Below are 14,646 nucleotides of genomic sequence, written 5' to 3'. Positions count from 1 at the left end.
AACTTGAACATAACAAGCGGCCATTCCTCTTGGGGCTGAACTGCTCAACAAGTGAAGAGGGCTTTCAGAAGGCCGAACCAGCCACACAAGAAGAGACAGGTGTGGGGGTGGGGTGGCGGGCAGGAGAGGAGCCCCAGTGTGTCCCGAGAGGTAGAAAGAACACATGTTGTATAGTGAGCAGACCTGGGGTGACCCCCCTGGACCCTCTGAACCCATGTCCTCACTTGCAGCATGAATAGAACACCTATCTTGCACGGTTAATATGAGAATTCAGTTAAGATATGTAGGATACGTCCCTGGTGGTCCACTGGTTAGGAATCCGCCTTGCAGTGCAGGGCATGTGTTGGCCCCTGGTTGGGGAATGAAGATCCCACATGCCTCAGAGCAAAGTCCACCTGCTGCAGCGACTGAGGCCACGTGCCACAACTAGAGATCTGCGCACTGCAACGAAAGATCCACGTGCCACAGCTAAGACCCAACGCAGCCAAATAAATTTAAAAAGGTTAAAAATAGTAACAATTAAAAAACAAGGTATATATGCAAAGTTCCTAACACAAGGCAGTGCACATCGTGGGTACTTAACAAATACCGGCACAGACAAATTCTGAGGGCCAATTATCAGTGACTGGCAGTTCAACGAGCAAACCAGCGAGTGACAAGGAGCCCTGGTACTCACAGAGGTTTCTGGGATGTTACAGGAGGAAACAGGAAGCTTAGAGGAAGCAAACAGGAAGAGGTGTGCTCCTCCTCCAGCCTTGCGATCTACCGACATGGCCAAGCAGAAATGGGATTAACTGAGTCCTGACACCATCACCCCTGAGCAGAGGCTAGCAGGGTGGTCTAGAGTTCACAAACAAGAGCTTCATAACAGGTGCAATTGGTGCAGTAGAGTCGACCAAGGTTTGCAAGACCAAGAAATCAGTCTTTTTTTTTTTTTAAATGAAGATCAGAAATCAGTCTTTCAACATGCAACTTATTCTCTTTTTGGAAATGGTACACCTGGAAAAAGCAAAATGAATTTATTGTATGTGGTCCCCAAGGGCAGCAACTTAATCTAGAGGTATAAGTTGCAGAGAAGCAGATCCTGGCTCAATGTAAGCAGAAAAGCAGAGGTGTATAGTACAAATAGGTGACTCAAATTCTATGATATTGCTGGGATTTTTTTTAGGTCAAAATGTCTCCAAATGGCAGTACCTTCATATGAAACATAAACATGAATATTAACTATCATACATTAACTACTTATCAAAAGGTATTGAATTAATTCCTTTATATATGTCAGTTCACTTTATTCTAACATAGCCTTGTAATATACAATTGTTACTCCCACAGAGTCTCAGAAAGGTTAAATAACTTCCCTGAAGTTATACAGTGCAAGGAAGTGATGTCTACATTTTAAACCAATCCTATCCAACTTCAAAGGCCTGCCATGCCCTACATCATACACTATATTATATATAAACAGAACCAAGGTGGTGAGATCAGGGTAACTGAGGCCATTTGAGCAGAGGTTGTTCAGTTGCTCAGTTATGTCTGATTCTTCATGACCCCATGGACTTTAGCACACCAGGCTTCCCTGGCCTTTACTATCTCCTAGAGTTTGCTCAAACTCAAGTCCATTGAGTGGGTGATGCCATCCAACTGTCTCATCCTCTGTTGCTCTCCTCTTCTCCTGCCTTCCATCTTTCCCAGCATCAGGGTCTTTTCCGGTGAGTCAGTTCTTTGTATCAGGTGGCCAAAGTATTGGAGCTTTAGCTTCAGCATCAAGTCTCCCAATGAATATCCAGGATTGATTTCCTTTAGGATTGGCTGGTTTGTTCTCCTTGCAGTCCAAGGGACTCTCAAGAGTCTTCTCCAGCACCACAAATTGAAAGCATCAATTCTCTGGTGCTCAGCCTTCTTTAGAGGTAGTTACTCATAATCTCATTTCCCCCAGAATTCCTTGTTCATCTACATTTGTAATGTGACCATAGGGAAAATATTGGAAGAACATGTTATTTTCTTCACCTGGGGATCAACTGACAGCCTAGATGAGGTGGTAGTATGTCTGACTAAAAAGTCCTATACAAGTGGGTGTGAACATGGAGCACGAGGAATATGTTGAATAGAAGTTTGTCTCTGCCAGTAATAGTAACATTGGTGTCTGTATCATCCTTTCTTCCTGCCACATGGGGATGGGAGCTTTGTTGAAATTTCAGTAGACAGAGGTCAGGCCTCATGTGAGAGGCAAACCTCACTCTGCAATGTGAAGATCATCCTCTTATGAAGCACATCGCATACACCTTGGTGATGCTCCCTGACTAGGCAAGTGCTCGCTTTCTCTCCAGCTGAGCCTCTTACCTTCAGGGGTGCTTTTCATTCTGTCTGAATAAAGCCAATTATCTGTAACACAGGAGAATGAGTACTTGCTCTACAGCCAGAGCACAATACTCACCCAAGCCCTGCAGGAGACATCTATGTCTTTAAATGGTCTATAGCATCTGTGTGCAAAGTTTCAGAGTTTAGGTGGATAACAGCCGACATGAGCACAGATCAGGCAGTGGATGCGCGGTGGGGTTGAGGGGATACACCATTTCACCATACTTCTCTTACTTGACTAAGTTACTATAAAAGCATGACCAGTTTATGGTTTAAAAAGCTAGAACAGTTACAGAAAGATATATAAAATAAAAAGTTTAAGATGTACATTCTGCTCTGTTTATAATGAATAACCAACAAGGACCTACTGTGTAGCATAGGGAACTCTCAGTTCAGTTCAGTCGCTCAGTTGTGTCTGACTTTTTGTGACCCCATGAATCGCAGCACACCAGGCCTCCCTGTCCACCACCAACTCCTGGAGTTTACTCAAACTCATGCCCATCGAGTCGGTGATGCCATCCAGCCATGTCATCCGCTGTCGTCCCCTTCTCCCCCTGCCCCCAATCCCTCCCAGCATCAGGGTCTTTTCCAATGAGTCAACTCTTCGCATGAGGTGGCCAAAGTATTGGAGTTTCAGCTTCAGCATCAGTCCTTCCAATGAACACGCAGGACTTAACTCTGCTCCGTGTTAAGTGGCATGCCGGATAGGAGGGGAGTCGGGAGAGAACGGATACAGGCATATGTATGGCTGAGTCCCTTTGCCGTCCACCTGAAACTATCACGACACTGTTAATCAGTTATACTTCAACATAAAAAGTTACAAAGAAGTTTAAGCTCTCCATCCACATGCCATTCACCCACTGGGTAGGGGCGAACGAGACTCTACGATGTGTTCTGTAAGCTGCTTTGGGGGCCTCACACTGTATCTTGGGATCTGCCCAACTTCAACATACACACTATCTCATCGTTCAGACAGCTGTGTGGCACCCCTGTGGACAGCTGTGCCCGTCTTTATTCAACTATTGAATGGGCTCTTGCCCACAGAGAACTTCCGTCAGTGAGTAGGAAGTTAAAGCAACAAATACATAGGACTACAAAACACTCGGCAACTCCCATCTAACTGAAATGAAATTCAAGTTAAAAAAAAAATAACAATTTAAACAGTCTAGGAATTTTGAACAGTTTTATTAATTCCAAGTCTTTTGAATGCTTATTATTAAATGAGAAAGCTTTCATTATTGCCCCACATACTTATCAGGAAAATGAAACCTTGCCTTTTGCTTGAAGTGTTTTGACAGATTTTCTGAAAACAAGAAAGGAAGGGCTCTAGGGGAAAGTGAAAACACCAGGCAAATGAGATTCTGGCTCTCCTCCTTAGGATAGGGGTTATTTTCAGTCGGTGGCTTACTGTGCCCGGTAGATATCAGACAAAACCAGACTGCAACAAAAATCATGGGCTCTTCAGCCTATTTTCTTATATAGAACCTCCTATTTTATTGAATTGCTATAGTTAAAAACAACAACAACAGCAGTTTCTAAAGACATTAGGCAAATAAAATAATACTCAGGGGCTTCCCTGGTGGTTCAATGGTAAAGAAGCTGCCTGACAATGCAGGAAACACAGGTTCAATCCCTGCCCGGGGACGATCCCACATGTTGCAGAACAGATAAGCCTGTGCACCTCAACTATTGAGTCTATGCTCTAGAGCCCAGGAGCTGCAACTACTGAAGTGGAGTGCCCTAGAACCCATGCTTCACAACAAGAGAAGCCACCTCAAGGAGAAGCCTGTGCACCACGGCTAGGGACCAGCCCCTGCTTGTTGCAACCAGAGAAAAGCCCGCATAGCAACGAAGACACAGTACAGCCAAAAGTAAATTTAAAAAATCTTTAAAAAAAGAAATAAATAATAAAACCAAACTATACTCCTTTGCATTTTGTTTTTATTTTAAAGAAAGGGCTTTTGTGAAAGAAAACCCAACAAGGCCCAGTGGCCTTCAACTCATCTTTTATTCTGAACTTTCAGCCTCTAGGCTGAAAGTATCTACAGCACGTGACAGACTGAAGTGCTAAGGTCAGTCTCTGAAGCTAGGATACACACTGGGTCAAATGGACAACCAAACACAGCAACAAACCACTGAACTTTGATAAGGTCGCAAATGGACTTTCTAGTAAAAAACTGCATATACATGTAGAGCTTGGCTAAATCCTTTTGCATAGTGAGTATTCAATAAATACACACTGAGTGAATGAATAAATGGTTTTGAAAGTCAATGTGTTGTTGAGCTGTCTCCTGGTGACAGGCCACGTTCCTAAGAACAGTGAACAGAAAAAAAAGGATAAGATCTGATGCTGAGAAAGAAGTAGCAAGATTATGTAAAGTATAGCTTCTTCTCTGATCCTCAGTAAAACTGCAAAGTGGTTGGAACGAATTTTCAAAGAACCCCCAAATCTTCCTTTCTGCTTGGTCTTCCTAATCCACCCTTTTGTTGCGCTCCTTCTTCCACTCATGACAAGTGGCCAGCGAAGCTCATATTCTTGCCATGACTTCCTCCTCTTATACAACCTACGTTTATGACAATCCATACAAAGTAAGTTGCGCTGAAGGTATAAAATGACTGATATGGTTGAATTTGTTCTCTCGTCACAATCCTTTATTTTTTAATAAAAGACAGAGAAATTAATCTTTGATTTCCTAATGTCTCAGGATCTTCCAGCACCTCTGAAACCTCCCAGTGCAGCACGATGCTCCCTGTGGTTATTCATACATCAGGTTGTGTCCACACCTAGGGTTATGCATCAGGCTTTGTTCACACTAGGATTATGCATTAGGCTCAAAAATTTTTCATCGACCCCAAGCTATATTCCTTAATCTCACTATAAACCACAGTCTGAAGAAAGAGATTCAAGATATCAGTTTAATTCCAAGTTTTGGCTTGATCACAGGAGTCCTCTTCTAGAAAATAGCTAAGTCACAGGGATCTATTTTATGCCATAGAACAAAAGTCCCATATATATTATAGGCAGACGAAATACTTACAGGCTAAAATGAGGTTAAATGTTTGAAACACTCTGATTCTCTATGGTATGCTATAAAGCAATTTAAAATATCTGTGGCCAAGATATAGACCAGTTAGCACTTGTTAAGTATAACTATAGGTTGAAGAATTGCTTATAGTCAATCATGGTACACATATCTGGTCTGGGACATATATTTTGTAGTGGTTCCTCTGGAGGGATTTGCAAATTAAATTATTTAAATGTGCTTATCATTAACAGTTTAAATAAATGACATTTATTTTGGCAAAAGATTAATTTTTAACTTGGCAGCTGTGTTCAGACAGATTGTTGTCAGGTTATTATAGTGACTAACTGTGAAAGAAGGAGGAAATTTACAGAAGATTATTTTGTTTTTAGACCTTCAAACTTGCATTTCTCCAAAGAGGCAAATAATTTTGTCAGTGCCCTGAGACACTGGGTCCCAAAGACATTGCAATGTTTGCATCTTTGTGACCTGATTTCAATAATAACACCATATGTGGAGAACTAAAAATGTTCTTTAATAGAGGAATTCTTCAAATATACTCTTCAGAGGCTGTTTTGTTGGTAAATTGGACATTTATATTTTATATATTGGATATTTATACTCCTATATATATTTATGTAGGAGTGCATCATAGAGAAACATGGTAATATTTAGGAAAAACTCTGAACAGAGAGTTTGGAGATATGGGGGCCAAGTCTATGAGAAGACCACTAACTGGGTATTCATTGTGCAGTTCCCACATCTGTAAGATGAGGGTATTTCAAAGTAATCATTAAAGTCTTTGGTGAAAAGTCCATGCACCTGTGGAAAAGAGGAGGCCTTCTTGGAGAAGGAGAAAACTTCCACCTCTCCACTTAAACACTGCTTTGAGTTACTAGCAATTTTCCAGCTGATGATACAAAATATCAAGCCACAAATCAAATTTCTATCAAACATGGCAATAGGCTATAGAAACACTGTAAAGTAGCTACCAACATCCCATCTGTTTCTCTCTCATTTTGAAAAGAAACTCTAATAATTAAACTTTGAACTATGTAGAAATGACTAAATATAATTATTTTTAACCAGAAAAAGATGACCTAAGAAAATGAACTCATGTCTTGGTTTCTTTTAACATAAAAAGCTCTCAGAACACATATGCTTTGCCAAAAATCTAAACTACAACCGAAATAGAAATCTATTTTCTAGTAAGAAGCAAGAGAAGGTTAAAAGAATGTAGAAAATGGTTTAAATATATATATATATGCATATATTTTTTTTTACAAATAGGCAATGAGATATGATGGGTGAGTTTGTTAAAAAGATTCTCACTTGAATGTGAGAATCATTTTAAACTCAAGAAATGTCTTTTAGTTTTCCCTTTGGATTACACAAATCACAAGCCCAAAGCCATGAGCAAATTCTCTACAAGTCTCAGGGTGAGATGTTGAGGCATGCCTGGAAACTTAATGAAGAAGTAAGCAGACAGACCTTGAAATCATATGTGGCATCTGGGTTTTCATCACAGGCGATAACTTCTGGAGCCATCCAATAGGGTGTTCCGATGAAGGTATTCCTCCTGCCCACCGTTCGATCAAGCTGCGCGCTGACTCCAAAGTCCACTAGTTAAGGGGAGACAAATGAACAGTCTGTGGCCTAAGGTCTTAAACGGTGATAAAATGAATGAGTATTTTTTTTTATTGTGGTAAAATATACAACTTAAAATTACCAGTTTAACCACTTCATAGTGGACAGTGTTGTGGTACTAAGTACATTCAGTTTCTGGTGCAACCATAACCACCATCCAAACTCCAGAACTTTTTCATCTTCCTCAGCTGAACCATTAAACACTAACTCCTCTTTCTCCCTCCTGTCCCAGGTGCCTTGAAAGCACCATTCTACTTTATGTCTCTATGAATCTGTCTACTGTAGATAGATGCCTCATATAAGTGGAATCATGCGGTATTAGTCTTTTAGGGACTAACCTATTTTACTTAATGTAATGTCCTCAAAGGTTAATGCATGTTGCAGCATGCATTAGAATGTTCTCCCTTTTTAAGACTGAATATTATTCCATTGTCTGTAGGTGCAACACTTTGTTTACCATTCATCTGTTGAGGGCACTCAGGATGTTTCTTCCTTTTTACTACTGTGACAGCAGCTAAATTAAATATATATATTCAATTATTTTAGATTGGAGTATAGTTGATTTACAATGTTCTGTTAGTTTCAGGTGTATAGCAAAGTGATTCAGTTATACAGATACATAGATCTACTCTTTTTCAGATTCTTTTCCCATATATGTTATTACAGAGTATTGAGTAGAGTTCCCTGTGTTATATAGTAGGTCCTTGTTGATTATCTATTTTATATATAGCAGTGTGCACATATTAATCCCAACCTCCTAATTTATCCCTCCCCCACCTTTTCCTTTTGATAACCATGTTTATTTTCTATGTCTGTGAGTCTATTTGTTTTGCAAATAAGTTTATTTGCATCATTTTTTTTCAGATTCCACACATAAGTGATATCATATGGTATCTGTCTGACTTACTTAATTTAGAGGATAATCTGTGTGTGTGTGTGTGTGTGTGTGTGTGTGTGCGCGCTAGTTGCTCTATTGTGTCTGACTTTTTGTGACTCCAAGGACTGTAGCCTGCCAGGCTCCTCTGTCTATGGAATTCTTCAGGCAAGAATACTAGGATGGATAGCCATGCTCTTCTCCAGGGGATCTTCCCGACCCAGGTCTCCTGCATTGCAGGCAGATTCTTTACCATCTGAGCCACCAGGGAAGCCCATGACAATCTCCAGTGAATGTATATGTTTAAACTGCATATATTAATATAAATGGATAAAGTGCACCAATGAGAAAAGCACAAGGAGTTATATCTGGTTATATCAGGACTCCATGGGAGACAAAAAATAGGCGTTAAATAAAAAGCAAGCTTGGACCACAAAGGAGTGTATTTAGAGGATACAAAGAAAAAAAGTGGTAATCAGCTAAGTTTCCGGAGTCAGACTGCCTAAATTTGCATCTCATTTCTGACACTTATTTGTATGTGACCTAGTAGATAAATCTCCTGGAGCTTCATTTTCTTAATCCATAAAATGAGGATGCTGAAAGTCACATGGAGCTGCTATAATGTTTAAGTGAAATCATCTATCTTCAAACATTTTGTACATGATCTGGAACATAATAGTCTCTCACAAGTAACTGTTAATAGTGATGAGTGAACATTCTGAGGATAGCTTATGTAGTCAGTACATACATAACTGTTTCCTACCTAATGTATGCTTTTGTTTTAAAAGGGAATATTCATGAGATGAAAGCTTGGCCCCAAATTCTAACTAAGAAAAAAAAAGGAAATTATATATTTTAACAAAAAGGCAAGAGCGAATCTTTGGGATATAAACATAGGAGATATTTAAATCTCTTTGAAAAGAAACATTCATATGGACAGTGATTCATTTCTAGAAGACAAATTGCATATCTTACAGGATATCTGTCAATGTATGCTCTTACTTATATACATCAAGCAGTCAAATGCATGTGGGTATTCTCTACCTTATCTGGAAAATCCCAGATTTTTTGTGGGAAGGGCTCTAATGGAAAGGACCAGAGAAAAGGATTCCCTCACTGACAACTCTGGCAGATGGAAGTGGGATAATCAATATGTGTGTAAAGTAGAATATCAAGCATCCATTTTGTACAGGTGCCCTAGGTAATAATGAAATCGATGTAAATAGCACTTAAAATATAGGGGAATATAGCAGGAAATTCATTACTCTAAATGTGTGTGGATATTTTCAATTAAAAAATAAGTCATCATTGTTCTGTTATAGCAGCAATAACATAAACTATAAGATATAGGAAACCATTTCAAGGTCAGCCACATCTAATCTAAAGGCTCTTTGCTTAAAAAATAAGCTCAATTATTTCTATACATTGATTAAGTACATGGTTCTGCTTATAATATTGTATACCAGTTCACTTCTAAAAGTGCTTTTAAAAAATGTTTTTTAAATAGGAAAAGAAACATGTCCCTTTCCATTCTAGGTACAATGCCCTCCAAATACAGAGTGATACATTTACATTCATTATTTTAAAAAGAAAAACAGCTGAAACAATCCTACCAATTCCTGTAATTCCTAGGCTCACTGGATTCTGTTCTTACCTAGTTTAACTTCTGCATTTTCAGTCAGCAAGACATTTTGCCCTTTAATATCTCGATGAATCACTTTATGCTGGTGCAGGTGACTCAGCCCCTGGCGTGATGGAGAGTTGGGAAGGGTTAATAGGAATATAAATCCAGATGCAAAAAATATATTGTGGAGGTTAATGATCAAAAAAATTTAAACTTACCCAGAGATTCTTTCATTACTGTATTCATATCTTTCATGTGGTCATAATTCAAATATAGGACAATGTTTATTTATTCTAAACTGCAAGCAACTGATCAGTATAAGGAAATATACAGGCAGCCCTTACAATGCACGGTACTGTGCTAAATGAAACATTTGCATATCAACTTTGATCTCGGGTAACAAGGAACCACACAAGCCATGATATGGCTGGTTCCAACACGCACATGTTTCAGCTAACAGCACTCTGAAAAGTCAGGACCACATGTATTCGCCAGCTGGTACACGGAACATCTAGAGTCTGTACAGAAAACCGATTTAATGGAAGTCCCCACTTTTGGAGGCAATTTTTGAATTTAAAAGTTTAAAAGTTATCTTCTATTATGTAATTTTAATCAAGCACAGTATTACTCAGACCAGCCAAGAAATTTCCCATTAGCTTTAATCAACGTCTCACATTGAAAAAAAGGAAAACAGCAATTTTTACTTCCTTTGTTAATGTTCACCACCGTCATTTTTAGTGCTTTATGATATTTGTGACTTTGTGCTCATTATGTGAAATAATTATTCAGTGACACCTCAACCTCATTGTGTTCCATTTTTCCATGAATTATCCTGACTTTGGCTTTTATGTGGTATGAGTTCTAAAAACAGACTTGTTCGAAGGTGGTTTCTCAGATACACTGTAACTTAAAAGAATCTAAAATTGGCATACTGAAGCAAGTCATATTATATCAATGCTTGCTAATTCAAGGTAATGGATACCCAAGTGTTGTCATTTTTTATTTATAATTTTCTGTACTTTCCCCATGCACTTAGCACTGCTCTGGTTGTAAATCAGGTGACCAGAATAAGTGGGTCTGTTCATGGACTCTCCGTCATATTTCCTTGGCCATTTGTCTATTCTTATGACAATACCACACTGTCTTAACTACTTAGCAACTTTATAAGAAGTCCTGAAAACTGGCAGCAAAAATTTTTCACCTTTGTCTCTCAAAATTGCCTTGATTATTCTTGGCCTTTTGTTATTTCCATATAATGTTTTAAATATCAGCTTGTACATCCACAAGTGTATCTAAAAGGATTTGAATAGGCAGTTTATGATACCAAGGATCAGACTGGGGAGAAATAACATCATTACAATATCAAGCATTCTAATTTATGAAATAGTTTTATGTTTTGTTCCCTTACATTAAGAAGGCAGAACAAATAAATAAATGTCAAGCAGATCTAGTATAGGAATGTTCAGTGGACATATAGTAGCCTCCTTATTAATAGCAAGAGATAATTAAACTGATCCAAACAAACTAAAATATGACCAGTTATCTTCTTCCTGAAGTGAACTCAGCAAATGTGACACTGCTGTCCAGACTGCCTGACTCTGGAATTTATGGGCAAAACTGAGCAGATGGGCACATTCTTGCCCAACTGTTTTGACTGATTTTAGAGATTGTCTCAAGGAAACTTTTTAAGGTAAAATCAGTTAAGCTAGGTTTTATGTACTAAAATGGGTAACGTCATACAAGCCTTAAATTAGTTATAAACTTTCACAAATTGAAAACTCAAACAAGTGACCAAAATATCCTTAAACAATCCATCTCCTAAGTGGAAAACTATCTCTGCAATCTAAAATCAGATTTCCAATTGGAACCTCCATAGGAAATGAATCCCAGGTTAAGAGAAATCACCCAACTAACCCTTCAAATGAGAGTGCACATGCCTATTCAGTTTTTTTGTTGTGTATGTGCTCAGTTGTATCTGACTCTTTGCAACCCTATGGACTGTAGCCTGCCAGGCTCCTCTGTCCATGGGATTCTCCCAGCAAGAATACTGAAGTGGGTTGGCATTTTCTCCTCCAGGCGATCTTCCTGACCCAGGAATCAAACCTGTGTCTGCTGCATTGTCAGGCAGATTCTTTACCACTGAGCCACCTGCGAAGCCTATTCAGAATGGCTCTCCCTTCGTCACAGCAGACCACAACACCTACCACTGCCACCATCACTGTTAGAATAAAGCTCTAAGGAGGTTTCAGATATGAATTACGGAGTGAGTTAGCGGAAGGTCAGTGTATAGGTCAACACCTCCCAAGGTGTCCCATGTTGTCACTTACTCGTAAGATCTCCCTGCAGATGTACGCAATCCACTCCTCCTTCAACGTGTTACCTTTTGTGTTCTTGATCAGGTCAGTGACAGAGCCTGCACCACAAAACTCCATCACCAACTGGCAAAGGAAGCAAATAGGCCATTACTATAATTACACTTCAAGACTTCTACTGTGTTAAGAAAGCATCAGGTATCTAGCTGGTTGCTTTGGAATGCCATTCCTGCAAAAAAAAAGTGATCATAAAATGACATATAAAACAAATTTTTATCTTTATTTTTCCCCCAAATGATAGATTTTTTTTTAATGTGGACCATTTTTAGAGTTTTTACTGAATTTTGTTACAAATATTGCTTCTTTTTTTAATGCTTTATTTGTTTGACCTTGAGACACGTGGGATCTTAGCTCCCTGACCAGGGATCGAACCCTCATCCCCTGCACTGGAAGGTAACGTCTTAACCACTGGATCACCAGGGAAGTCCTGTAAAGATTATTTTTAACTTTCCAAACTGGAAACTGTGTTTTAAATGAGGGCAGCTAGGTGGTTCATATGGAATTGAGACTATTCTTGTGGTTTTATTTAGTGGTCAAGCTCATCTTTCCTACAAAAGTAGGCTCATTCCCCTCTCTGAAAGAGCTGTGGTTGTCTAGGCAATCCCAAGCCAGAACAATAGAAGTGCACATTGTTTATGCTATTGGTTTGTAAGTGGCACTGTAAGCTGTCAGAGTGAGGACGATCTGCTTTTAATTAACTCCAGCAAATGTTCCCAGGAGGCTGGACATATCAGATAAATTCACTAAACAATAAGCCCTAATTTAGCACCTTTCATCCAGAAAGCTCCAAGTTCTCTATAAATATAAACTCATTACAGTACTCAGCAACTTTATAAAATAGGCAGAAAATAAACATCTCCCTTACTTAATGGAGAAGTAGAGACTAGAAGAAAAAAAGCAATCCATCTGCTTTTACATCCATTTCCATACATTCTCCTTCTTCTTCAAAAGTCTTCAGCAAAAGTCACCTTATTAGGTACTTTTAAACATAATTATAAGAAAATAGTTTAGGATGACTAGCAATCAGTCTCTGACTTGATGCTAGAAACAGAACTAAAATAGAGACAATGAAATCACATGGATGGTTTTGGCTTTGTCCAAATGTGCATTCCTAACATCAGCACCATGTCACCAGGTCCTAAAAGATAACCCATCAGACTGCAAAAATCTTTGGGCAGAAATAATGTTCTCTTTTTTTTCTAAATGCCCAGGTGAAACGCAAAAAATTATTTTAAAAACTCATAAAATTAGTTTTCTGAATGAGTTTCCAATGTCATTCTGATTTGTCTTCTTATGATTTTATAAAGTGTAACAAAACTCTCCACTCTTCTCCAGAGAGCTGGTGAAAGTACACAGATCGATCAGGGGCTCTTGTAAAGAAATTTGAAAAGTGCCACAAAAGAGCATGCTTCAGCCCCCCCCAAAAAGCTGTAAAATTATCATATATGAGAGCCAGGAAGCTATCAAAGACTATAAGATCATGCTAGAAAGGATCAAAGAGTCAACTTTAAGAGGTCTCACTGGCCAAAATGGGATAATCTGAGAATCAGAAGCAACTGACAAAGAATTAATCTCAAAAATATACACGCAGCTCATACAGCTCAATTCCAGAAAAATAAACGACCCAATCAAAAAATGGGACAAAGAACTAAACAGACATTTCTCCAAAGAAGCATACAGATGGCTAACAAACACATGAAAAGATGCTCAACATCACTCATCATCAGAGAAATGCAAATCAAAACCACAATGAGGTACCATTTCACGCCAGTCAGAATGCCTGCTATCCAAAAGTCTACAAGCAATAAATGCTGGAGAGGGTGTGGAGAAAAGGGAACCCTCTTACACTGTTGGTGGGAATGCAAACTAGTACAGCTGCTATGGAGAACAGTGTGGAGATTTCTTAAACTGGAAATAGAACTCCCACTGCTGGGCATACACACTGAGGAAACCAGATCTGAAAGAGACACGTGCACCCCAATGCTCATCGCAGCATTGTTTATAATAGCCAGGACATGGAAGCAACCTAGATGTCCATCGGCAGACAAATGGATAAGGAAGCTATGGTACATATACACTATGGAATATTACTCAGCTGTTAAAAAGAATGCATTTGAATCAGTTCTAATGAGGTGGATGAAAATGAAACCTATTATACAGAGTGAAGTAAGTCAGAAAGAAAAAACACCAGTACAGTATACTAATGCCTATAAATGGAATTTAGAAAGATGGTAACAATGACCCTATATGTGAGACAGCAAAAGAGACACAGATGTAAAGAACAGACTTTTGGACTCTGTGGGAGAAGGCGAGGGTGGGATGGTTGAGAGAATAGCTTTGAAACATGTATGTTATCATATGTGAAACAGATCGCCAGTCCAGGTTGGATGCATGAGACAGGGTGCTCAGGGCTGGTGCACTGGGATGACCCTGAGGGATGGGATGGGGAGGGAGGTGTGAGGGCGGTTCAGGATGGGGAACACATGTACACCCATGGCTGATTCATGTCAGTGTAACTCAATATTGTAAAGTAATTAGCCTCCAATTAAAATAAATAAATTTTAAAAAAGAATAATAACTGCAAAGTCTTGAAACACACTGAATATGCTTAAGTAAATGCATTAATAAAAACATGCCCTCAAAAAGAATGTAATTGGCACTGTTTGAAGAAACTGAAAAACCAATTTCTTATATTGAAACTGGTAAAAATAAAGGGAAAAAAATCAAGAATTTACACTGCCTTTCTTT

The 14,646-nt window shown here is 38.9% G+C and overlaps 1 protein-coding gene across 2 annotated transcripts in view; it reads right to left on the bottom strand.

Moving 5' to 3' along the window:
- The window catches only part of TNIK (TRAF2 and NCK interacting kinase), a 391,768-nt gene that overhangs the window by 121,405 nt on the left and 255,717 nt on the right, over positions 1-14,646 (bottom strand). For both annotated transcript variants that reach the window (XM_065943139.1, XM_065943140.1), the window contains exons 5-7: positions 11,854-11,964; positions 9,557-9,647; positions 6,873-7,003 (exon numbers count right to left, since the gene is read on the bottom strand). In XM_065943139.1, coding sequence (XP_065799211.1) covers positions 6,873-7,003; positions 9,557-9,647; positions 11,854-11,964 — 333 coding nt within the window. The remainder of the gene's footprint in view (positions 1-6,872; positions 7,004-9,556; positions 9,648-11,853; positions 11,965-14,646) is intronic.

The sequence above is a fragment of the Muntiacus reevesi genome, chromosome 8 (genome assembly GCF_963930625.1).
Source record: "Muntiacus reevesi chromosome 8, mMunRee1.1, whole genome shotgun sequence".
Classification (NCBI taxonomy): domain Eukaryota; kingdom Metazoa; phylum Chordata; class Mammalia; order Artiodactyla; family Cervidae; genus Muntiacus; species Muntiacus reevesi.
This window is presented reverse-complemented; position numbering and strand designations above follow the sequence as displayed.